The sequence below is a fragment of the Drosophila novamexicana genome, unplaced genomic scaffold (assembly GCF_003285875.2).
Source record: "Drosophila novamexicana strain 15010-1031.04,08,12 unplaced genomic scaffold, DnovRS2.1 tig00004560-arrow-pilon, whole genome shotgun sequence".
NCBI classification, from domain to species: Eukaryota; Metazoa; Arthropoda; class Insecta; order Diptera; family Drosophilidae; genus Drosophila; species Drosophila novamexicana.
The window spans coordinates 1,666,309-1,691,032 of NW_020825054.1; the positions used below are offsets into that span (position 1 = coordinate 1,666,309).

The 24,724-nt window shown below is 39.2% G+C and overlaps 5 protein-coding genes across 8 annotated transcripts; 3 read left to right on the forward strand and 2 right to left on the reverse strand.

Moving 5' to 3' along the window:
- The first annotated feature begins 5,657 nt into the window (after window positions 1-5,657).
- LOC115770738 lies at window positions 5,658-8,943 on the forward strand. Its single transcript, XM_030716140.1, has 3 exons — window positions 5,658-5,900; window positions 5,999-6,152; window positions 8,301-8,943. Exons 1-3 carry the CDS (start codon window positions 5,755-5,757, stop codon window positions 8,661-8,663), a joined length of 663 nt encoding a protein of 220 aa, XP_030572000.1. The 5' UTR covers window positions 5,658-5,754; the 3' UTR covers window positions 8,664-8,943.
- A 569-nt stretch (window positions 8,944-9,512) lies between these two features.
- LOC115770593 (beta-catenin-like protein 1) lies at window positions 9,513-11,843 on the forward strand. The gene is made up of 4 exons (XM_030715928.1): window positions 9,513-9,587; window positions 9,657-11,111; window positions 11,457-11,652; window positions 11,713-11,843. The coding sequence occupies exons 1-4, from the start codon at window positions 9,558-9,560 to the stop codon at window positions 11,796-11,798; spliced, it is 1,767 nt and encodes a 588-aa protein (XP_030571788.1). The 5' UTR covers window positions 9,513-9,557; the 3' UTR covers window positions 11,799-11,843.
- A 130-nt stretch (window positions 11,844-11,973) lies between these two features.
- LOC115770594 (succinate--CoA ligase [ADP-forming] subunit beta, mitochondrial) lies at window positions 11,974-16,366 on the reverse strand. 4 transcript variants are annotated; one of them, XM_030715930.1, is made up of 10 exons: window positions 16,287-16,366; window positions 16,149-16,238; window positions 15,543-15,646; window positions 14,897-15,049; window positions 14,677-14,839; window positions 14,344-14,611; window positions 14,196-14,198; window positions 13,101-13,525; window positions 12,863-13,032; window positions 11,975-12,198 (listed from the first exon to the last, which is right to left on the reverse strand). In XM_030715930.1, the coding sequence occupies exons 2-10, from the start codon at window positions 16,215-16,217 to the stop codon at window positions 12,135-12,137; spliced, it is 1,419 nt and encodes a 472-aa protein (XP_030571790.1). In that variant the 5' UTR covers window positions 16,218-16,238; window positions 16,287-16,366; the 3' UTR covers window positions 11,975-12,134. The 4 variants fall into 4 exon arrangements, with proteins under 4 accessions (XP_030571792.1, XP_030571790.1, XP_030571791.1 ...); XM_030715931.1 differs by having other exon boundaries at window positions 16,149-16,223; window positions 16,287-16,364; XM_030715929.1 differs by lacking the exon at window positions 16,287-16,366 and having other exon boundaries at window positions 16,149-16,263.
- A 356-nt stretch (window positions 16,367-16,722) lies between these two features.
- LOC115770761 lies at window positions 16,723-18,540 on the forward strand. The gene is made up of 4 exons (XM_030716174.1): window positions 16,723-16,833; window positions 16,916-17,490; window positions 17,549-17,843; window positions 17,902-18,540. Exons 2-4 carry the CDS (start codon window positions 16,933-16,935, stop codon window positions 18,135-18,137), a joined length of 1,089 nt encoding a protein of 362 aa, XP_030572034.1. The 5' UTR covers window positions 16,723-16,833; window positions 16,916-16,932; the 3' UTR covers window positions 18,138-18,540.
- Window positions 18,541-19,373: 833 nt separating this feature from the next.
- Window positions 19,374-24,151, reverse strand: LOC115770847 (maternal effect protein oskar). Its single transcript, XM_030716282.1, has 5 exons — window positions 23,327-24,151; window positions 22,041-22,419; window positions 20,457-20,770; window positions 20,015-20,396; window positions 19,374-19,671 (listed from the first exon to the last, which is right to left on the reverse strand). The coding sequence occupies exons 1-5, from the start codon at window positions 23,904-23,906 to the stop codon at window positions 19,566-19,568; spliced, it is 1,761 nt and encodes a 586-aa protein (XP_030572142.1). The 5' UTR covers window positions 23,907-24,151; the 3' UTR covers window positions 19,374-19,565.
- Window positions 24,152-24,724: the final 573 nt, after the last annotated feature.

Below are 24,724 nucleotides of genomic sequence, written 5' to 3' on the forward strand. Positions count from 1 at the left end.
AAGGCACTTGCATGCGGTGCAGCATACAGAGTCGCATAAATATGTCCAGCGCATAAAATATCACGTGAATCAAGGCGCATTGTGCCGCCGCAAGGCCATTGAGTACCTATTTGAAATGCAAATATAGTTCGATTTTGGACTGCTATACGTTCACGTCCGCACTGAGGTGACACCTTGCAATAATACAATTCGGTTACACTCAACATAATGCCACAAAAACATGAATATGAAAGTATTTCGCAAGAGAGCCACTTGCACAGTCCCTGATATCAAATGCTTATTGTTTAATTGGCATTTGGAATTAAATAAAAACATTTTCCAAATCCATTACCATGCATACCACAACCACATATGCATGTATGTGTGCATGTGTGTACAGTAACACCGCCCGCTGACGAACCCTGGTCAGGTGCCAAAAAGTTCACTAGTGTCGATGCCACGCACATATAAAGTCAGCCTTGGCCTCCAAAACCAAATGTGTTTGCGGATAAAACGTTAACTAACATTTGGGTCTGACACATAACGAATCTAAAATAAAATAACACATTTCAAGAAAAATCTATGATTAGTGAAGAAAATGGTATTACATTTTAAGACTTATTCTATAGTATATTATTTCTTTTTTAGATTTGTTGATATTATAACGAACACTGGCATTCATACTAAATATGTAATAAAATAAAACGTTATTCATTCCTCTAAATCTATTAAAAGTTGCATTCGACAAAATTTGTAATCTAAAATTCTTGCTCTTGCCAATTCACAAAGTAGAGCCTAAGGTCATGCTCCAACCTACATTGTGTGAGTTCCCAAAATAAAAATTAGCATATGCTCAATGAGGTTTATAGAAGAGCCAAGAATAAACATTATAAGTTCCGAATCAAGCATAAGTACTCATTTGAAGTGCAATCACGGCGTGAACATAAAGCAAACTTTAATTATTATTTCTTTATAGGCATATGCCGCTGACATAAATAATAAGTAATTGGCGTTGTTGTTTCTATGTCCCATTCCGGCCAGTCAAATATGTGACATTGAGGGGGCCACGAGTTGGCCAAACAGACAAACTTATTTGGGGGAAATCCAAATGCGGGTTCATATTTTTACATAATAATTTCACCTGTTATGAGAAATGTTGAGCGCCTGCGCCCATTTCGTTAAACATTGACACAATCTATTCACACCTATGAAAATAGGTCGGTTGCACCTGCCATATTCACATTTTGTGCAAATATCTAGCAGATCTGGCAGCGTTCGCACTTATAATAAAAATAAAACAATATGCAATATGCAAACTGTGCACAAAAAAAAAATAAAATATAAAACAACGCAACGGCATCACTTTCTCCTTTAATAAGTACATATTTACATTTACCCAACTCATTGGTAAATTGGCCAGCCCAAGTGCCCGTCAGCGCTGCCGCCGACTGTATCGGGACACATTGCATAAATATGAGGTAATGTTTTAATAAGCAAACAAGATGAGCTTCAGCCTCAAAATCTGCACTGAAATATAGACACTTGGTGACACTCGGTGCCAGTTCCTTATCCCCCATTTGGCATGAAGTACGGAGAGATTTGGATACAAGGCCTGCTGGGAGCTATACAAAATCTAGAGATTTGGCGCATTACGAGCTTATCATTTTTTCTATTCTACTTCTCCCATTTCCATATAATCGATAAATATCGATTAAGATCGATTAAGATCCTGAAAATGTCATACATTTTATAAAATTTCAGACAGAGACTTGGATGAACGCCCACTTAGGAACTGCATATTCAACAAATTTTAAAGCTGTAATAGTAAACGTGTCACTTAATTTTTATTTTTATTTTTTTATTTTTTCTAAATCTAGTAACCACTTTACTGGCCCACCTAAGCAATTAAATGAAGATCATATAGTAAAGTTGACTGTAAGCAAACTTGAACTTCCTGTTGATCAACACAATGGCAATAAAAACCACTAAAAATTTGAGAAAATTATAGAAAAGAGCGCCATGAAATTTAAATACCCTCATAACTGTCATGATATAGGTTAATGTGATGTACCTAGGGCAGTCACTTTAGGTGTACTTCATGATAATGCACAGTAATGTCACGATGGTGTTAAGCGCATAATGTACTACGATTTGTTTTAAAAATGTATGCATAGTGCCCAGCACACTAACAAAGTACAAATACTGTTGGGATTATAATGTATTAAAAATATTTGACCAAAAATTCGGTCAGTTTGTTGGGAAAAGACGACGTGCTGACAATGACAGGCATTGCCTAAGATTTAGGGTAGACCATTGCACGTACAATTTTATTATTGCAATATTTTTGCCTTTCTCAATATGAACATACATGCAAACGTACATCATATTTATGAGCCGAAACTTTACGAGCGTAGACTAAAAAAAAACCTATTCTCTATGTAAACTACAAATAATATACAACCGTAAACTTATTTGAAATTATAATAAAAAAACTTAAAAAAATTAGCATACACAAATATTAATGTCTACTCAGGTTAAATATAATAAAAATAACTTTGTTTAACTAAAATAGCAAATTTCTAATGTCCATTTTTAATACAAATTTTAATTTAATAATATAATAATAATTTGTAATATATACAAATAAAAAGCAATAAAAAAAAAACAATATTCAATAAAGACTTATCATTAAGCAATTATTAATTTTTACAGTTAGAACTAATCATTTTTACAAATTCAGTAATTATTTTATATAAATATTTTGAATGGTTTTCATTTCATTTATTAATTTCTCCAACAAATGTAATGTGAAACTAATAATCAATAAGATGTCAAATAAATACTCGAAATTTTTGGGATTGTCCGTTGGGCGATGCTGCGTAGTTACATTTTGAATACTCTGAACATGTTTAAACATGGGCGTGGCATCCACAGCGCGGCATTTAGCGACGATTCCGAGATATTTGTAACGAGCACCTGCCCAGCTCAAAATAACTCTGACTGGGCTGTCCAGATCTGCAATGTTGATATATGGGATTACCATGTATACAAGGCAAATAGGGGCCAATGGGCGCCTGCATGCTTCACCGCACGTGTGCACTGAACATGTAAAAATGTCCAAAATAGGTACCAGAAAAACGTTAAAGAGAAAAAATGTAGCGTACTTTTTTTTGTTTTGTTTTACTGAAATACATGAATAAGTCCAAAAGGTACAACACTCTGTCGCGCCTCGGCCTGGGTCTGGGTCTTTAATTTGCTTTCGGCTGGTGAAATTTCGCCGTTGATGTACTCGTTGCTGTCGTTGTTTTTTCTTTGTCGTCACGCTGACCTTGATTTGCTGATGGAGATGGAGACGCGACTTGGGGCCACTGATGAGCCGGGGACTTGAGCTGAGCGAAAAAAAATGCAGTTGCCTGCGTCAGATTTACTTAATTTTTTTTATGCTTATGCAATACCACGTGCACACATAAATATGTAAATCTTCTGGTTGTTTATGGCCATTATGTAATGGCTAAAACACTTGTTTGCCGTTAAGTCAAATCGGTTGGGAGGTGTGCTTATTGTCATCAGTCAGTGCTCAAAAGCTCATAGATTGAAAGTTGAGAAGCTAATTGATGAGGGTGCCAAATATGATAACAATTGTATTTCCGTTCAATAAATGACTCAAAATCAGTCAAATGTTAAAAACAAAAAATTAGCTTAGAATTGCGTATTCTAATTTCAATTTATTTCTTTAGTTTTGTGCCTTTCCTCGTTGTTTTTTTTCATACCAAATGGCAAACATTTTTCTCTTTGCCTGTCTGTGTGTCTCCGATCTTAATATCGGTTTGGATATTTGCCTTTCCACTGTATCTATTCGATTTTATAGATTTCGAGGTTTGTTTTGCTTGTTAGTACATATGATGTCAAGACTTAAAAAGCTTCTTTAGTTATAGTTTAAGTGCCAAACTAATTTTCCAAATTTGCCATACATTTTTCACTTTTCCCTCTCTTTCAACAGATTTCTTAATTGTCTTTCTATACTGTTCTCATTATCTTAAATATCATAAATTAATTATCATAACATGAATAAGGGAGGTTAATTCCTATAGTAGAATAATTGGATAATTGAGGAAAAGAAAACGATAAACAAGTAAGAGGTTTAAGTCGGGAGCTCCCGACTAGGGAATACCCTGAACCCTCTTCTTCCAACATCAAATGCATATATATATATATTCTATTTTAGAAGCTAATTGTCAAGTTTGGTGACTCTAGCTCTTATTATTTACCAAAATTGCCCAAAAAACAGGATATCGATATTGATTTTTATCGATGGCTTGGAAACGGAGTAAGTTATCGTTTATCGGAAACAAACTCGATCTGCGGGGGCACTAGGAAGACCTACATCTAAATTTCAAGTCTCTAGCTCTTATAGGTTCTGAGATCCTTGCGTTCATACATACGGACGGACGGACGGACGGACGGACGGACGGACAGACGGACAGACAGACGGACATGGTTAGATCGACTCGGCTATTTATGCTGATCAAGAATATATATACTTTATGGGGTCGGAGATGCTTCCTTCTGCCTGTTACATACATTTGGTTTTCGCACAAATACAATATACCGTTATACCCATGTTTAATGGGTTCAGGGTATCAAAATTAGATTAATAATAAAACTAATATTTGTAACTCTTGTTACAAATCGAATAAATAAATCCAATAAAAAATAAATAGATTTCAGCTCAAAATATACGATGCGTGTCAATATAAATATTCATTACATTAGCTACAATATACCCTGAATTCAATGAGTGTAGGTAAACTCACTTTCTCAAGCACGTCTTCAACCCGCCCTTAATAGATATCCATAAATAAACCGACTACTTAGCAGCTGACTTCCTAATTGGAAAATGGCAAGGCCCGGGCTCTGGCGAACCTCAAGACTGGAAAAAAATGTGTCACCTGTGACTTTCAGCAAAATAAATTTGGTCAACAATTTAGGTTATGCAACGGCCAATGGCCAAGCCCAAGACAAAAGTACACGAACCGAGCACAGAAAGACATACCAGATCCACCAAAGAGTAAAGATATTTTGAAAACAAATACAAATGTAGAGCGGCAAAAGTAAAAATGCATTAAATTATGTAAAGTTAAGGAGACCAAAACAGATACAAGCGAAATTGCCATGCGCCTGATGATTTTCGAGACGTGTTCGTGTCGTGTCGTGTTTGTATAGCTAATTATGTAGATGGCTGGCAGTGGAGTCGAGTAAATAATAATAAAAAAAATGGCCAAGGCGCGTATTCGCACTGCTAAGTGGTGCAAAATGATGGACGCAGACGCATCTATTATGGCACCAGCGAGTGCTAGACACACGAGTACTTACGATCCCTGGAGAGGCCTAAAATGTTTGTCAATATGCAATCGACAAGTAACCGGCCACTTAAAATTCAGCATCGGCAGCGCAACAGCTCCAAAAATTCATTTTCATATGAAAAACCCAGCACAAAGTTGGGCTTAAGCCTAACACTACGATCGCAGCGACGAGTAGAGCACAAAAAACCAACAGCCGATGTCGAAGCCGAACCCGCAGCCGAAAGCGCAGACACAATGATCGACCCGCTCATATATAAGACCGGGTGTTACCAAAATATTTGTGTCATTGCAGTTTCATATACTCGTTCGGTCGGTTGTTGGTCTCCTCGTCGCGAACAAGCTCGAGAAAATTTTTGAGAAAACGAAAGTGCGTGGGTGTCAGTGCAAGAGTTCAATAAAAGAGAGTCTGAAAATGAAAGCGTTCATTGTTGCCAGTGTTTGTTTGTTCGGCCTATTGAGCCTGGGCTCGGCACAGTTCCAAAATGGACGTCTGGAGCCACCAAATCCGCAGCTATGCGCCCAGCGCATAATTCACGAGAAGACACCCGATGGCAAAGGGTGAGTTAATCACAAAGCTCGAATCTGAAAAATGTCCACTTATAGCTCCTTGCAGTGAATTAATACTAAATCACACTTAAACTTGTCCAACCCTCTAGCTACTTCTTCTCGTGGCGTGACCCACAATTGAAGGGCGTGGAGGAGGATTGGCTGACTGCCAGAAATTATTGTCGCAGACGCTGCATGGACTCGGTTTCGCTGGAGACCAGTCTGGAGAACGAATGGATCAAGCAACGAGTTGTAGGCGAAAATGTAAGTTTTATTAACTCATATAAATATGACAGCTTTGTTGGTCTTATCCTTAAAAACAAAACACTTAAGCTATTTTAAGCTTCTAAGCTTAACAGACTTTAAAAAAAAAAGAAGAAAAACATTTACATATGCATGTCATTGGTGCTGCCAATAAAATTTTAGCTTACAAGCGATTGATTAAAACTGAGAGTCAAATATACATATGTATATAAACAACCTCAACTGAATATAAATAAAGCTTTTGACACCTTTCTGCCAAAAAAAAAAAACAATAATAATAATCTGAAATATAAATAATACTACAAGTTTTAAATTTATAATTTGCGCCCAACAAAACTTGAAGAAATTGGAAATAATTTATGATGCTTTACGAGTTTAAATTTAATATCTAAGTCTTTCGTTTGATATTGTGTCACGTCTGTTTTGACAATTCACGCGCTTTCAAAGTGTGCGCAGTCACATGCAAATCTGGCTGAAAGTGTGCCAAAGTTGACGGAGTTCCAATTAAATGCGATTACACATAAATATATAATGGACAACCAAGTTCAATGTAAAGTTACATGAAAACTTTCTCAGTTGTTGTCGTATCACAGCGATTTATCTTTTTCTTTTGCTAGGCAATTTTGTTGCTGCTGATGTTGTTGTTGTTGTTATTATTACACTGCGCACACGATTTGTGTCTTATGCAACACAAAGACAGACTAGTGTCAAGTTAAATAGCTGTCTGTAACTCCAGTGGCTGCTGCTGACCAGCGACCGGCCGGCAGCGTCTCTGACTTACGTGAGAAAAAAATTGAAATAGTAATGAAAACGAAAGTGAGTGTGAAGAAACAGCCAAGGAAATATAATTTAACAATAACAAAAAATCAATATGCATATGTATAGTTAACAGCCCACAATAGTGCACAGCCATAGAAAAGAGGAAGTGTTGCGGTTTCCAGACGAATCATTGCCAATGCCAAAACGAAAGACTTAGGCAACAAACTTGCTGCTATTAACAGCTGGCTGTGGCTAAACCATAATTAAATTTGCAATTGTAAATCGAAGTTAAACACAATAACGAGTATTTAATGATAATATTAAGATAATGAATTTCACTTTTATTTGTTTGAGAAACTTCTTTGGATCGTGTTTAACTCTGTGCAACGCATACAATTACAAAGACTGTTGGTTTTCATATTAGGGTATTTCTTATAAATCAATTCACGAATGCGCTGATAAGCCTCTTAAGCTAATCGATTTTAAGGCTTATAATGCGCGCTCCACTTTTACTTTACATCGTATCAGATTAAAGAGCCAAACATTTCCCGTCACAAACTCAAATAAAGCAAGTGCATCTGTTAGCTTCCGCAATGCATTGATTGATTGAACCGAAAACAAATACAATGCTGGCGAGGCCCGCAGCAACAATAGAAAACAATTCCATGTCCATTAATTTGTAACTTTCCGCTCAATGGAGTTGTTCAAAGGGCAGCATCAAGCACTCAATGACGACAGGTGTATGTGTGTAAGTGTATATTGTGTGTGCACGTTAATGCCATATGTATGTATATACTATAAAAAATAAACAGTTTTATGGCCATTCGGGTGAAAGTGACTGATGAACATTGCGGTTGTTGTCGCTGTCCATGGCTCTCTTGTAATGTTGACAGCCGCTCAACGAAAACCGCCGCCAACGGGTGCGGCCACAAAGGGCGCGACTTGGAATGGGTTCGCTTTCAATGGCACCATTATAGCCGCTAGCTGGCTGTCTGACTAGCTTTGTTACAGGGCGTGCAGGCACATGCCTCAAGCTGGCAAAGCAGCAAATGTCGAAGCTTAAATTTCTACCAGCAACAATTGGTGCCAACGCATTTTCGTGCGTACAATAAAACAAACTAACGGAAAATTTGAATTCGAGCATGGGCAAGAGCAATGAACTTGAACTAGTCAAGTTTAGATCATGAGCTTTAAACCTAAAGCCCGTTTAGCCTTGCTTTGTAGCAGATTTTCTTATTTCTTATCCCTCTTAAATCTATTCTTCTTTGTTCAAAATAAGTTCGAGTTTTAACTCCTTCCGCATACTTTCTCAATTTGTAGTTATAGTTTACACTTTTCTACTTTCATTTGTGCGCACGTACTTAAAGCATTTTATTTTTGTTCTTGCAGGTGAAATATATCTGGACCAGCGGTCGCTTGTGCGATTTCAAGGGCTGTGAACGTCCCGATCTGCAGCCCACGAACATCAACGGTTGGTTCTGGACCGCTACTCTGCAGAAGTTGGCACCAACCACAGAGCGTTCCCAGGGCGATTGGTCACCCACCGGCGGCATTGGCCTGCCCCAGCCCGATAACCGTGAATTCAAACAAAACGGCGCACCCGAAAACTGTTTGGCCCTGCTGAACCAGTTCTACAATGATGGTGTCAACTGGCACGACGTGGCCTGCCACCACAAGAAGTCCTTCGTCTGCGAGGAGAACGATGCTCTGCTGAAGTATGTGCGCTACACAAATCCCAATCTGCGCATTTAAATCGCTCAAGCTCAGACGGAAGTAGCATCTGGAATTACGTGTGGAGTTAGAGCCTCGAGCAGCGACTCCAAATAAACCAAAAATGATATTTTATGTAGCTACTACATATATGCATATATATGTTTATGTGTATGTATGTGAATGTATGTGCTTCTGTGCGAACAGATGTGTTCGATTCGGTGCTGCTCATATACCTTTTGCTAGTTACTCTTTGAGTGTCTTTTAAACTTCCGACTATCCTGAATGTCTTACGTATTTTTGTAACCATTTTTCCAATCTCTGCGCTCTTTCTCATCAGTTAGATTAATTATTAATTTTGTATTAATTTATGATTCTTTAAATTATAATATAACATTCCAAACGACGTGAAAATTCAAATGCTTTTTATGGTCTTCTAATTCACTTATTTCGGGACAGCGGATATGAATATGTGATTTGGATTAAATTATGATTGTTCCTGAACTGATGCAATCAACTAAACCTCTGGATGACTCCTTACCAATTGGATTTGCTTACTTTGACAAGCCTCTTATTTAATTTAAAAGTTGTGCACAGTACATCAGTAATAAATTTAAAGTCAATTTCAAAACGCTGTTTTTTAAGAAGAATAAATCATTTATAAAATTTTGGTAGAACAAAAGTTGTTACAGGTTAACAATTATTCTTCTGAATTCCAATAAAAGCTAGCTTAACCAAAGTTGTATGGACATGGGAATATTTTTTTGTATGAAAAAATGCGCGGGTATCGTAGCCTTTAAGCTTGTGATACCTATCGATAGATCGCTAGCCAACGATAGTTGTCATATTTACGGAATATGTTTGGTATCGATACTTCATAGAATCGATGTCAATTGTACAACTGGCGTTGATGTTTATTGAATTTGCTGGTTGAATATGGATATTGGCGAACTGTTGGCATTTAAAGCAAGTATGTACAATGCAGGGATACGCAGCCAATTAACAGTTCTATTATGCATTGTTATATAACAACAGCCCGAGCAGACGCCGAAGCGACCACATGAAGACGACGATGATTTCGCGCTGCCAGAGCCGGCGACCAGCGATATTGGAAAACGGGGCGGCGGCGGCGGCGATGAAAAGGCTAAGCGAATGCGTCGCATTGCGGAGGCAAAGGAAACAGCCAACTACAAGAAGCCACATGACGGCACATCTGGATCAGGTTCAGCCGCGAGCAGCTCATTTGAATTTGATCCAGAGTTAACGGAGGAGGAACGTCTCAACATACTGAAATATGTGGAAAGCGAAGAGGCCGAGGGCGATGCGCTAGACGAGCAAGGCCTTAAAAAGCTCATACTCGTGTTCGAGAAGCGAAACCTGAAAAATCAAGAAATGCGCATAAAGTTCTCCGATAATCCGGAAAAATTCATGGACTCGGAACTTGATCTGCACACGGTAATACAGGAGCTAAAAGCAGTCGCCACAGTGCCAGATCTTTATCCGCTGCTCGTCGAGCTGCATGGTCTGCATAGTCTGCTCGAGCTGTTGGCACATCAAAACACAGACATTGCTGTTGCGGTCGTCGATCTGTTACAAGAGGTCACGGATGTAGATATTCTGGGTGAAAGCAGCGAGGGAGCAGAGGCGTTAATCGAGGCCTTGCGTAAGGAGCAAATCTGTGCCTTACTGGTCCAGAATCTAGACCGCCTTAACGAGCAGGTCAAGGAAGAAGCCGATGGCGTGCACAATACGCTCGCTATTGTTGAGAACTTGACCGAAATAGATAGCGAGTTTGTGCGCGAGGCAGCCACACAGGGTCTACTGGCTTGGTTACTTAAGCGGCTCAAGGGCAAATCACCCTTTGACCCAAACAAATTATACTGCAGCGAGATATTGTCCATACTGATACAGACAGAAAACGATAATCGTCTGCTGCTAGGCACACTGGACGGTGTGGACGTATTACTGCAGCAGCTAGCCGTATACAAGCGTCACGATCCGGCCAGCAACGAGGAGCAGGAGTATATGTCGAATCTGTTCAATTGTATGTGCTCGGCGCTAATGGCACGCGAGAACCGCGATAGATTCCTCAACGGTGAGGGTCTGCAGCTCATGAATCTGATGCTACGCGAAAAGAAAATGTCGCGTAATGGTTCCCTAAAGGTGCTCGATCATGCCATGGCCGGCCAGGATGGACGAGAGAATTGCAACAAGTTTGTTGAGATTCTTGGTCTACGCACCATTTTTCCGTTATTCATGAAAACGCCCAAGCGAAATAAGCAACGCCTTCTCTCCGTGGACGAGCACGAGGAGCATGTGTGCTCTGTGATTGCCTCTATGCTGCGCAACTGCAAGGGCACACAGCGTCAGCGTATGCTGGCCAAATTTACTGAGAACGATCACGAGAAGGTTGATCGCCTGCTGGAGCTACATCTCAAGTATTTGGCTAAGGTGGAGGCCATCGACAGAGAAATCGACCAGCAACCCAAGGTAAGCTTTAAATCCATAAGTTACTTTCGGTCTAAGCCAAATGGAATTTTGTAATATGTCAATTAGGCTGAAGGTCTTTGTCGTTCCGACCATAATATCACTTTGTTATTTAGGAATGCTTATTATTATTATTATTCAGTAGTAAAAATACTAATAATAAGAAGAAACCAATGTTTGGAAACAACTTAAAATACACAGGGAGTTAATGTATATGTTTTCCATCTATATTTCACCCATTTATAAAATCCACCAAGCGCACTCTACAATAATTTTAAAAGCATCTATAAATTGGTTGATTATAAAAACGTAACGTATAAAGAATATTAATAGATTATTATTCATTAGGATGCCAGCATTGACGAAGATGAAGAGGCCGAAAACAATTACATAAAGCGTTTAACAGGTGGTCTGTTTACGCTGCAGCGCATCGACTACATCCTGCTGGAGGTCAGTGCCACCACGGAAACGGTCAAGCAACGCGTCCTACAAATTCTTAACTTGCGGGGCGCCTCTATGAAGACAATTAGGAATATAATGCGAGGTAAGCACGCCCCGATATTAATACTATGGCAGATTTAATTTTTTTAACCTCTATTTGTAGAATACGCTGGCAATTTGGGGGACGGCGACACCGACTGGCGAGAACAGGAGCAGACACATATACTTTCTCTAGTAGATCGTTTCTGAAGCAGCTCTCTCCCCCTACAATGACCAGCTATTATAAAGAAATAACAATATAAATTAAACGTCCGTTGGCGGTTATCATATTAAAGAATTTGCCTATAATATATAGAAAATTTTGATTATATGATAATTTTGGAAAAATGAAACAAGTTAAATTTTTTAATTTGAATTTTTCACGCCTCTATCTATTGGCAGATTAAGGGTATTCGTCCGGTATATAATTCATGTTTTAAGAATTCTACTTTTAATTTTATTTCATCAGCTTCCCCCTGATTCCTTGATTATATTGAATGAAACTTGGCATGCAAATCGATTTTCATCGTTTTCAGTTTCTCCATCTTATTTCTTTTTATCGTTGCATTGGTCTTTCTTTTCTTCCTTTTTCTGATCTTTTTTGCATTCCCTATAGAATTTGTATATTAGTTGATGATATGATATAACATTTTGATAAAACGTTCGTTCATGTTAATTTCGTGAAATAAATAAAAAAAAAGTTTTGAGTTCGGGTTGTCAACGAATCAACATAAAATGGGGTTTAAAGAACAGAATTTACAAATAAAGTGCTACGGCTTTTTAAGATTATTGAATTTTAATTTAAAGCAAACTAATTTAAATTGCATAATACACGCCATACTACTTTATAAGCAGTTTGCATTTCAAATAAATTAAATGAGTTTTGCAAAAATCACTTTCGACGATAGGTTTATGTTTCAACTTTCGTGCAAATAACAATATATTTGTTTTTACGCTTATAATGTTTGACAAGTGCAAGAAACTTTTAGCTCTTAGGATTATTCGAAGTTATTAAATAATATTACGGCATGGTTTGTCACAACAACGATCGGAGTTTAACCTCAGCTTATGGTTTAACAGATTTTTGCAAAATGATTCAATTATTTTAATTCGACTAATCGAAATCAAATATTTCTAACTACTAAGCAGTTGTAGGTAGTTTTATATAAATTGTATCTAATTTTTTGAGTAGATGAGTGTTTTTGTGTTTATGTTGTCGTTTGTGTTATCCGTGGGCTTTATGGTTGACTTAGCCGTTTATTGGGTCGATCTACTTTTGTGCATCGGGGATCTCAAAGTTAACATCCATGTTCATTTCGCGTGCCAGCGAAACGATTTGCGCCAAATGCACAGCCAAATCGGCAGCCTTGTCCAAATCATCACGAGCCAAGATCTTCAAGCCCGATGAACGTATCAGTTCGCGAGCCTCCTTGACTTTGGTGCCCTACAAACGAATACACAAAGTACATCAGAAAATTGTACGTCCTCTTGGAACCAAATCGGGACACTTACCTGCAAACGCACGACAATTGGCAGGTTCAGATTCAGATCCTTCGCGGCCGCAATAATACCCTCAGCAATGACATCGCAACGCATAATACCACCGAAAATGTTCACCAATAAACACATGACTTTCTTGTCCGATGTAATAATCTTGAATGCCGCCTTGACAGCTTCTGCTGTGGCGCCACCGCCAACATCAAGGAAATTTGCCGGCTCACCGCCGTACAACTTGATGATATCCATCGTTGCCATGGCCAAGCCAGCACCATTCACCATGCAACCGATGGTACCATCAAGAGCAATGTAATTTAAATTGTATTTGGCCGCTTCAACCTCTTTGGGATCCTCCTGGGTCCAGTCGCGCATGCTGAACAGCTCCTTCTGACGGAACTCGGCATTGTCATCAAAACGCAATTTAGCATCGAGGGCGAAGACTAAAACGGGCAAAAAATTTATTTTAATCATCCAATTACATATGCTGTGTTAGTATGTGCAATACAACTTGTGTACTTATTAAATATGTTATAAAATAAAAGGGTTAAAGATTGCACGACTAGGATTGAGATCAACAAGGATCTCTCCTTGTCTAATTGGCCAGCATAATATAACCATATATGGGCAAAAACGTATTGTTGTCTTTTTGATAAATTATGTTAAGTTATAAAATTCAATTTTCCTATTTTGGAGTTGTAAAAACTTTATATATAGCCTAGATTAGGTTGTCGATGGGTGCGACACGCTTGAAGCCTCGATGTTCTGAAAAAATCCATTTTACTGGATGGAGATCCAAAAATCAGAAGGTGTTCCAGCTTGACGACTGGACGAATTTGGCGATTTTGCTTTAGATAGTTTGCTTAAATTTGTTGAGAAGGAATTTCCGAGAAATCTTCGGTTTCCCTTTTCTCTATGTTTGGCATCTATGAAATGTTTCCAATTTGAATAAGGAATCGAATTTCCACTTTTCTGTTGCGTAAACTATTTATTTGGGTCTATTGTTTTATTGCCTTTCATAAGGTTCTTTTCATATGTACTCGTGACTTCGGTAAAAAAGTGTCGTGTTTAGAAGATTTCAGCTAGCAAGCATATATTTAAAGTAGTACTTACAGCCTTTATAGACCCACATCGTGCAGCATTAGTATAGTAATTTCAATGAAGTAATCGTAATATGGATGTTAAATGAGTTAGTGGTTTAGGAAAGGCGACATAGGTTAAGCATGAAACACAACACTCGTTCAATAAAAACTTAACTTACAGCCAGTCATAGCATCTTCGGCATAGGGATTAATCTCAACCAAGAGCGCATCCTTCTTCACAAACAGCTTGTACAAGTTAAGAAGCATTTGGATATGTTCATCGGCAGAGCTCCCGCCCAGACCGACCTTATCAACAATTTTGCAGGCCTGCTCCTTGGTGAGACCCTTACCAATGTCGATCGGCTCGTAAATGATGGCCTCGGGATTTTCTTTGGCAACTTCTTCGATGTCAACGCCACCCTCCTTGGATGCAATCAGTACAGGGCCCTAAAACATAAGAACACTAATTAATACATTTATTTACCAAATTCTTGACTCGTTTTTGCACTTACATTGAAGGCGCGCTCCATCATTACGGAAAAATAAAACTCACGGCGGGGAAACTTTCGCTCGGCGACCATCACCTTCTTACAGATGCGGCCCGCTGCGCCCGTTTGTTTGGTGACTAGCAGCTGATCGATCATCTTGGTGGCATATTCCTCTGCAGATTCCGGACTGGGTAAGTTACAAGAGTTAGTATCACAAAATATACTAAAGTATATTCGTTTTCACCTGAAAACGACGCGAACGCCGCCCTTGAGGCCATTCTTGAAGGTACCTTTGCCACGACCACCGGCAAGAACCTGCGCCTTAAGCACCAGATTATCTGTTTTCAGCTTTTGCGCAATGTCATGGGCCTCCTTACCATTCTTGGCAACGGCAAACCTGAAAAGAAGCAATGAATCATCTGAAATGTTGGAATACTTGGAGCTTGTCCAACTTTTATGACCAAGTGTACAAAATCCAGCATATGGTTGTTGATAACGACATCTACGTCAACAGTTCTTATCAGCAAATAATTCAAAAACATATTTGTAAAATTGGACGTGTAAATGTGGATTTAATACAAATTTCTGTTACCCCAAGGTTACGCGGACTCATGTCAGGTACTTGTCAAAGTTCTATATATTTTAATTTTTTCTCTCCTGTCTTCTTATTAAATTATAATTATAGCTGAATGTTATCAACGAAACATCATCTGCTGATCTGTCGCTCTATTAATTTGCATTAAAGAAATGCAAATCATAATCTTGTTTGTTTTTTTTTTTATATAAATGACTGGAGCCAAAGTCCATGAAGCGGTCGCCGCAACATTTGCTGTACTTTGAACCGTTTATTTATTTATTTATTTATTTATTATTGTTTTTTGTGCACTTACCGAGGTGTTGGGATGCTACTTTCGTTGAGCAGAGTGTACGAGACATGCTCCTGCACATTAAGGTTTCTTAATTGCTGCAGCCCAATGGGGGTATAACTGAGGATCTGTAAGAGACAATTAAATCTTAAAGTAAGCAGAAAGTCACGAGGGTCTGATTGAAAAAAAAAAAAACGGGTTAACGCAATGACGCATTAAATGGGCAGGTATTTATGTTTGTAGGTCAAAAACAAAATTCGAATTTGCAAAAAAAAAATGGATTTAGAGCGACGCGTTGCGATGTTAATAAAAGCTAATTCGCATAGATTAAATTCTTAATTAGTGGGCTCGGCAACAGTTACCCATTGCCCCCCATTGATAAAAGAGATCAATGTTGCGGCTATTCCGTGTTCAAGGTCCCAATTGTATCTCACACAGTTAGGCGTTGCGTCACACACACGTATACATTGATCGAAAAGACCGCCAGTCAGGTGGCTCTTCTGTGCTTCGCTCTCCCGCATGAGAGCCGCATTCACCTTGTCATTTTGTTGTTGGTTCTTGTTGCTTTTTTGCAATTATGTAAATGTACCACGAAAAGTTGTGTATTTGGATACGTAGCACGAGACTCACCTTTGTAACTGTCTTGGGTTTTACTGATTCGATAAGGGTACCGCTTGCACGCGCCAAAAAAGAAGCCATTTTCGACTAAAATGTATAAAACTGATCTAAATTTGTTAGCACTTATTTCGACACAAATAAGCTACTTACTTCGCTCGCCTTCTAAGATGTATTCAACAAATTTGTTATCGATGTTGGTTTTAGTATTTTTGTATACGGGCACACTCGTCTAAACACTCGTAAGCAGCTGTTTGCGCTGTTGTGTCGATAGACTGACGGAATCGATATTTAACTGCGTAAAATCGAGACATTTTATTATAAGCAAATGTGATTTAAATTATAAAGAATAGTTGACGTACCATTGGTATAATTAATAGCTTAATGAAATTGTGTAGATCATGTGTGTTTAGGTGTTATTTAGCATTTATCGCATACTCCAGCTTATTTCCAATTACAGTAACGACTATCCGACTTATCGATATTTATAATAATGAAATCGGTAACTGTCTTGATGCGGACGCGCGAAACTATGGTTATAAATAAATGTATATAAATATAATCGCTGATAATCGCTTTAAGAAATTGGGATTTAAAATATCCAATTAAAGACGAGAGATGTAAAAAAACAATTACTGAGGTCTATGCTTCCTATGAATGCCAAGCAACGGAGTCAGAAGCACCCGCGACTCATATAGGTGTTCGTTACCTACGAAGACTAAAACGAATTATTACAAACAAATAATTGTATTATTAATTTATTTTTTATACCTTAAATATAGATTAAGTACACATAAAAATGGCTTATCAAAATGTTCACTGGCGCCAGGCGACTTACTACCCACTATATGCAATACCCTTACAAAATAATTCATCTCGCAACCCAACAATGGGCTGGTGTACATATGGCAATTGGAATTCCAGCCAAAGTGTGCAGTATACCCAAAGTGTACAAACAACGAATTTAAACTTAGCTGCCCAGATCAGTGGCTTGGAATGCCAACTGATATCGGAGCTGGATGCAAGAGGTAAGCAAGCAATCCAGCTGAAAACTGTTTTGCAGAGGGAGACGGACTTACTTGAAGAAAACAAAAAGCTGCTTACGGAAAAGACCAGACTGACGAATTCGCTAAAAGCTGCCAAAGATGAGCTGAGTGATTTCAAATCGCAACTGAAGCGGGAGTCAAATGCAAAAGCGGAACAAGCAATCCAGCTGAAAATAGTTTTACAGAATGAGCAGCATTTGGTTAGTGCTAACCAAAAGCTGATAGCGGCAAATGCTTTGTTGACGAATTCGCTGAATGCTATCAAAGACGACATAGCAGACAGTGTTAATGCCCAACTGAAATTCTCAAAGGTAATGTATGGACCATCCTTGCCTCAGCTCTATAATTCACTCGTCTGCAACCTCTTAGCTAGAAGACGAACTTGCCAAACTCAAGTGTGAGCTGGAGCAGAGCAACGCGCACGTGAATGCGCTGACTGCGGTCAACGAAATGCTTTTGAATGGCAACGAGAAGCGGGACGAGACCATTGCAAAATACAAGCGAAAGCTGCAGACATACATGAACTTCAGCTCATCATCTGATTGTGAATCGCTGCTAGAAAACAGTTCACTTTTACAAGTCAGATGCAACACTCCAAGTCCGAGACGCATTGGCTTTAAGGCATTGCATGCGCTCAGTTCTCTTGGAGCTGAGAACAGCATAGGTACGCAATGTACTTAAATTGATGAATACATTTATATATATATATATTTTTTTGAAAGGGCCTTGGTTATGTCTGCCCTGTGGCAGCAGTACGTCCCCCATTAATTTTTCATCGTACGCCGAGTTTCGGCGACATTTATCTGAGGTGCACAAGGAGCCCATTGATCCGGCTTTGTGTGAGCTATGCGGTTGGCGTTCTGGCAGCGATCGGGAGCTTCATTTTCATATGTTTAAAAATCATCAAATAGAATCCCTGTTCTACACATTTTCCAAGTCGGCGATCTTGGACAAGTGACAACAGGAATAACTTTTTTTAATTATTTAAAATTAATAAGTTCAAATTGATAGCCTTATGCTTAAAAAGTGTTTCTGTGTAGCCTTTTTTATACATTTTATGTAAGTGGAAGAAGTTGGCAAATATTTGACATCTACTTTTGTTTTTTAATATTTTGAAAATATGCCGGCAGCAGAAGCAAATGTAGAGCAATAACTTTTCCTATCTTATATTCTAAGTGAAACAAAATGCAAACACATGTAAACATAAAATAATTCGTTTGTTTAAAAAAAACAGCCATTGTTATTTAGAAGTAAGTAAGAAGTAATAAGGTTTGTGCAACCTTAATTATATAAGGAAAATACCACAGATCATTGAAGAAAAATAATGAAATGTTTAAACATTTAATGTTTACAAGTACCTCATATACGATTAATTGGAATTTGTTATCTGATCATTCAACATTACTAACAAATACATTACTTGGTTTTCTTAATTTTTGTTTTCATTTATTTTTTACATATTTTTTTTTGGATTTTACATAGCTTGTTATGGTTGGACATACAAAAAAAAAAAAGTTACATCATCACATACATTTAACATACATACAAGGAAATAAATAAGTTTATAATTATAATAGTGACGAATTTGTGTATATATCTTTGTACAAAGGCAACTATTTGAGTTCTCATTCTAGGAACGTACACTGCAAGAAAACACGCCGCCTTCGCGCGCACACTTATGGGCGTGCTAAATATACAGTGTACAAATTTAAATAAACTTCTAAGACGAAAACACGAAAATAAGGCAACTGTTTCACTTAAAATTGACCTAAACACAATTATAAAATCAACCGCGGTATTGATTTTGTGCAAGCCAGGCTATAAGTGAAGCAAATGCATTTTCATGACACCAACCAGGCACATGACTCAGATGTATATATACGCTGATGCACAGAGTAGATCAGATCTTATACATGAGCATGGGCAAAGCTGGCATAAGGAACAGAGAGTTGGGACACAGTCTATAGCAATTTCCATTGAGCTCTGTGCGTGCAACACTTGGAAAATGCTGGGAAACAATATTTAAGAAAATTACAAAAAATGTTGTTGTTACTTTTCGAATTTTGGCCAATGCTTTTGGGATAGCAGCAAAAGCTATTAGTCAAAATTCGAGATACAACAATAGAAAGCAATAGATAGAGTAGGGGAATCACAAAGAACACATAGAACATACGAACATGTAACATATTTATCACATAGAATTACAGACTAAAGACTAACACAGAACGAAACGCACATAAAACATATTAAAAATTAACATTCCAAATTCAATTTTTGGCTTAAAAACAAAAATTAGAGCAAACAGCGTGCCGTCAATTTTGAAATAGTTGTAAAACGTGTGCCTGGTGCCAGACCGGCACCACTCCTCCTCCAGTCCAGCTCTGCTCTAATAATACTCCAAGTTTTCTTCAATCATGTGCAGCACACGCTGCCGTCCGATTTTGTTCCAGAATACATACGGCTCAGATGAGCCCGTCACACTACGTGGCCCGCTGGAAAATGTATATAGAGTTATAGAAATTTATGCAATATAGTTTTTGATCAAGGCTGCAAGCCTGTAGCTAAACCTGTAGCTGAACCTTAACCTGCTACTTTCAGAACCCTAATCGAACTATTATTTATATTATGAAATGGTTCGGTACAAGAAATAAACTTTACTGCTTAAGCCTGGGTCCTATCTTCGGGAAAATTGAGTTGTAACAAGCAACAGGTTCGAGTCTCGGTTCATAGATGCGAAAAACAAGATTACGAACCGAACCATAGGGAAGGGAGTCGCTTGATTTGCAGCCCTGATATATATAGTATATATATACAGCGATATATCTAGCAACCTACTTCTGGAAGCAATCGAATCGAACGATGCCATTCTCATTGATCAGACATGAGTGTATATCAATCACTTTGAGATGTCGCCCCTCGCTGCGTATAAACTTGTTGAATCGGGACACCTTGTCGCATGTCTGCTTGTCGTGGCGACAGTTGGCCAGCGGTGCCAAGGTGGTCAGCACTGGCACAAATCTACGGCTGTGCATCTCCTTCACTAGCAGACGGAAATCGTGCTCGATCTGCACCAACGACCTGCCGCGCATTATGTCCTCGGAGCCGATGTTAACAATAATTTGTGTCATCTCGGGCAGCTCCACCAGGCGCAACCGCTGCCGTGCAGCACTTATGGTTTGTCCAGAGATGCACAGACCAGACTGCAGCACCTTTTCGACTGTAGAGGGGAGAGAGTAGCATAAGCAGAAATCAATTCCATGCCAAGCCTTGTACTTACACTTCTTGAAGCGGCATTTCAGCTCCATGCGCGCCAAATACAAGAAGAAGTCATCGCCCAGCAGTGGAAAATCCAATAGATATGCATCATAGTCCGAGTTGATCGTGAACATGGAGTCATGTTGCGTTGATGGACACGACAACGTTGTTGGCGTGGGCGTATATTCATGACGCCGCTTGTGCGCATACTCCTCCAGGTGTTTGGATGGATGATGCTCTGCCGGCAGTGCTGCTTGTAACTGTGCAGGATTCGAAGCGATGGAGTAGATGTTGTTCTTGGGAGCACTGAGCTGTGGGAGCTGATACTGATTGTTGCTGCAAAAGAAGTGCACAAACATGGTTTGATCAAATCAATATCTTTTAGATTAGCTCCAACTAATCCCATAGAGAATTAAATAAATATATTATGTGATTCGTTTTCATATGTTCAAAGTGAATGAAATCTAAATATCAATTGAATTCTTCACGTTCTCCTGTCAGCAAAGGTTGTTCTGTATAAACGCAAAATAATAAAAGGTGGCAACGCCAATCTTTTATCCGCTGGCAACCATTTACAAGGTGAGTTTTCCTCCATATTTGGACATTTTTTGTATAAAAAACTAATAGTATCTTTTAGGGGTTAAGTATTAGAAGAGTCAGTCATACATATTAATAATATGGCCGAGGTAAATGGTACAAATTGTTGGTATTGCCATATATATCTGCCAAGTATTCACAAGGCATTTTTAGAATAATCTAAAAACAAGTAAGAGGTTCTAGTCGGGAGTTCCCGACTAGGGCATACCCTGAACCCTCTTCTTCCAACATCAAATACATATATATATTCTATTTTAGAAGCTAATTGTCAAGTTTGGTGACTCTAGCTCTTATTATTTACCAAAATTGCCCAAAAAACAGGATATCGATATCGATCTATATCGATTGTTTGGAAACGGAGTAAGTTATCGATTATCGGAAACAAACTCGATCTGCGCGGGAGCTAGTAGCATCTACATCTAAAATTTCAAGTCTCTAGCTCTTATAGGTTCTGAGATCCTTGCGTTCATACATACGTACGGGCGGACGGACAGACAGACGGACGGACGGACGGGCATGGCTAGATCGATTTGGCTATTGATGCTGATCAAGAATATATATACTTTATGAGGTCGGAGATGCTTCCTTCTGCCTGTTACATACATTTGGATTTTGCACAAATACAATATACCCTTATACCCATTTTTAATGGGTTCAGGGTATAACAACAAAGTTGAATAAATAAAATAGATTAAGGAATATACATATGTATCATTATTATTTCTACATTTTAAGTTATTAACTCTTTTGATTTGTATCAAAGCAAGCACAAAGTGTGCGGAAAATGGGCGGAAAACTGTTGATTGCCAATTCATGATTTTCATTTGATCGCCTTTGAAGCTTCGATTTAAATTTTCATGCAAAATATAATTTGAGATGTGTTTCAATGGAGGACTCCTCTGAGGACTCCTCCAAGTACGGGTAAATTTTTAGCTGTAAATAGGTGAATGCTAGTATATCCTATATTTTAGGCCCAGCTGCCTAGTTTCTCCTAGTGGATACTACTTACAGATGCTTCCAGTTGTCCTGATAGACATCGTTGGGCAGCAGTGCAGCCGTGGCCAGGGGCTGCAGTTTGGCCAACTTGACGGCTGGAGGCTTCTCACTTGCATTTAGATTAAAGTTGAAGTGTTGAGGGATGCGCCGCTTGTACTGGGCGCGCCACAAACGTGGCGGCTCCTGTGCTTGGATTGGGTTGCTCACACTGTCGCGTTGTCGCTGCTGCAGGATCATCTCGTGCAGATGGCGAGTATGCTCGGTGGGCTTGATGTTGAAGATGCGCTTCCCAGACTCACAGCACTCTGCCGTGACATGCGGTATGGTAAGCAGAAAGTCCGTGATGTTGTCGTGCAGCGGAAATGCCGTGCCCGTCAATTGTCGATATTCCTCTGGAAACATGTCGAGCCGAAGGAAATTATTTAACTTTGGAATAAAACCAAAAACACATATAGATTGCCATTCCCGGTAAACGTGTTCTCTAGGTGTTAGTCTGCGGGTATCCCGGCTCTAATTTCTATGGATGTGGTATTGTCTTAGCCCATTGGGAACTATTCAGATTTCTGAGAGTGGAGAGGATGAGAAAGTATTTTGAAGTCGTTCGGGAAGCATTAAAAGCTTCGCCTATGCACTTGCTTTTAACATCCAAGAGGGGCGGCTTTTGCGAAAAATTTGAAATGTCCCAAATTATTTTCACAAAGATCTTTGAAATGCCAAGACCAGCTTTCCGCCGTTTTACCACTGTTGCGGGTGGAATATCTAAAGTCGAAACACGTATTCATTAGGTTCTTATGTAGGGACTTGACAATACGTTTGAAGCAAATCGGATAAGACTTAAGACTTCGCCTAAAGGTGCTCGAATGTCATTTCCACCGATGATGCTTGGATTCTACAAAAATTGTGAAACTCGTCTAAAATGATTTTTCGTAGATCTGTGGAAATGAATTTGTACGCAAAACGAAGACTAACAAATCTTTGATCCCCATTTATACTGGGAAGGAGCTTGGGGCTGTGCCTTGATCACCATTTAGTCAGTCAGGCAGTTAGTCAGGCAGTCAGTCAGTCAGGACAAACTGTTTTAGAGAGATTAAGGGAATTTGATTTTCGAAGCAAAACGTCAGAAATATATAGTATAAAAATAATCCAATAAAAATTTAAATAATAATATTAGAAAATTCACAAAAAGGCAATAAAAAACGGATGAAAAAAGTTAAAAATGAAAAACCGCATGTTAAAATTTATAATGTAGATTAATTCAACAGCAGGTGGGCCAGGCTGTTCACTTCGATTCAGACTTACTTTTGATGCTCGATATCGTGATACCATTCTGGGCATTAGCCAGCAGTATGGAGCGTATTTCAGTATCAATATCGGGGTACTCGTCGCGCACCCCAATATAGGTGTTGTCCATGATGGTCATGCTGGAGCTGGTGATACTTGCACTGGAGCTGTGTTTCGATATCAATGTTGATGAGAAGAGTCTTGCCACTATATGCAGCTGCTGCTCCTCCTGGCTAATGCACCTGCCAAGCACTGGCTGTTTTGCTGATGCCGCTGTTGCTGTTGTCCGAGCACTCGCCAAATTCTGGCGTGTTGTGAAAATCCTCTTGAACTTGCGCAAATAGCTAACTTTTTCGCTCAAAATAGAGCAGTCCGCGCGCACAAAAATGTTGTAGAACTGTTCACTGCCACGTTGTTTCTGCTGTTGGTGTTGGTGTTGGGGTTGCTGTTGCTGTTGCTTGGGCTGCTGCTGTTGGTGAAGTTTAAGCAGCTGCTGGCGCCACTGCTGAAAACACGTGGTCAGTTTTTTCTTCAATGCCGTCAGGCGCTGGTTGTAAGTGTTCGGCACGCTGTTGAATTCACTTCTGAATGTCGCCATCGCTGTGTCGAAAATGAGTTCGCCATTCGCTCTGCCATGTGCATTATCATTATTGTGCCCTCTCCATTCATCTTTCGGTGTGTGCGCGCTTTTGGAGACTTTTGCGCGCTGCAATAACTGCACTTTATCGGCCTGTGCGCTTTAACTCTTTGTGGCCATTGCATGCATTAGGGTGGTTCACTGTTTGAAATTAAATATGGGTTCGTAACATATATATGTAAGTAAATATAGGAAAAAGTGAGAGAAGAAGAAAATTTGACACTAAAAATATATTTGATTTTTTATTAAAAACAAGTGCCGCTTTAAAGGAATCAGCTGCGTGTGGAATTTTATGAGTTTTCTTCTCACCAAGATAGGCGCTTGGCAGCTGGTTTTTCCTTTTTCCCGGCAGATAAGCAATGCACGCGTATTAAGTAATTACGAAATAATAAACAAGAGGAAAATAACCACGTGCTGCGGCAATTTTGAAATTGACTACCGGATAATAAGATGCCTCACAACTCCCCAGATGATTATCGAACAACATTTCACCTGGTCGAAGTGGGGAAGTGGGGAAGTGGGCTGCAGGCACAAGACGACTTGCCTGAGGGTAAGCCGACAGCATTGATGGATGACCAGGACACCCCCCTCCCCCTCCCTCCGGCCGCTCTCGAACCAGGAAGCAGTAAGGAAGCGCAGCAGAAACAGCAGGCGGACGGGCGTGTGTGGCAGCGCTTTAAGCCCCTGGACCAAATCTCCTAATTGCTGAGGAAGCTGCAGAGACGTGACGAGGAATACCAAAACGGGCACCGGCCAAGTGGCATGTGGCCCATTTGATA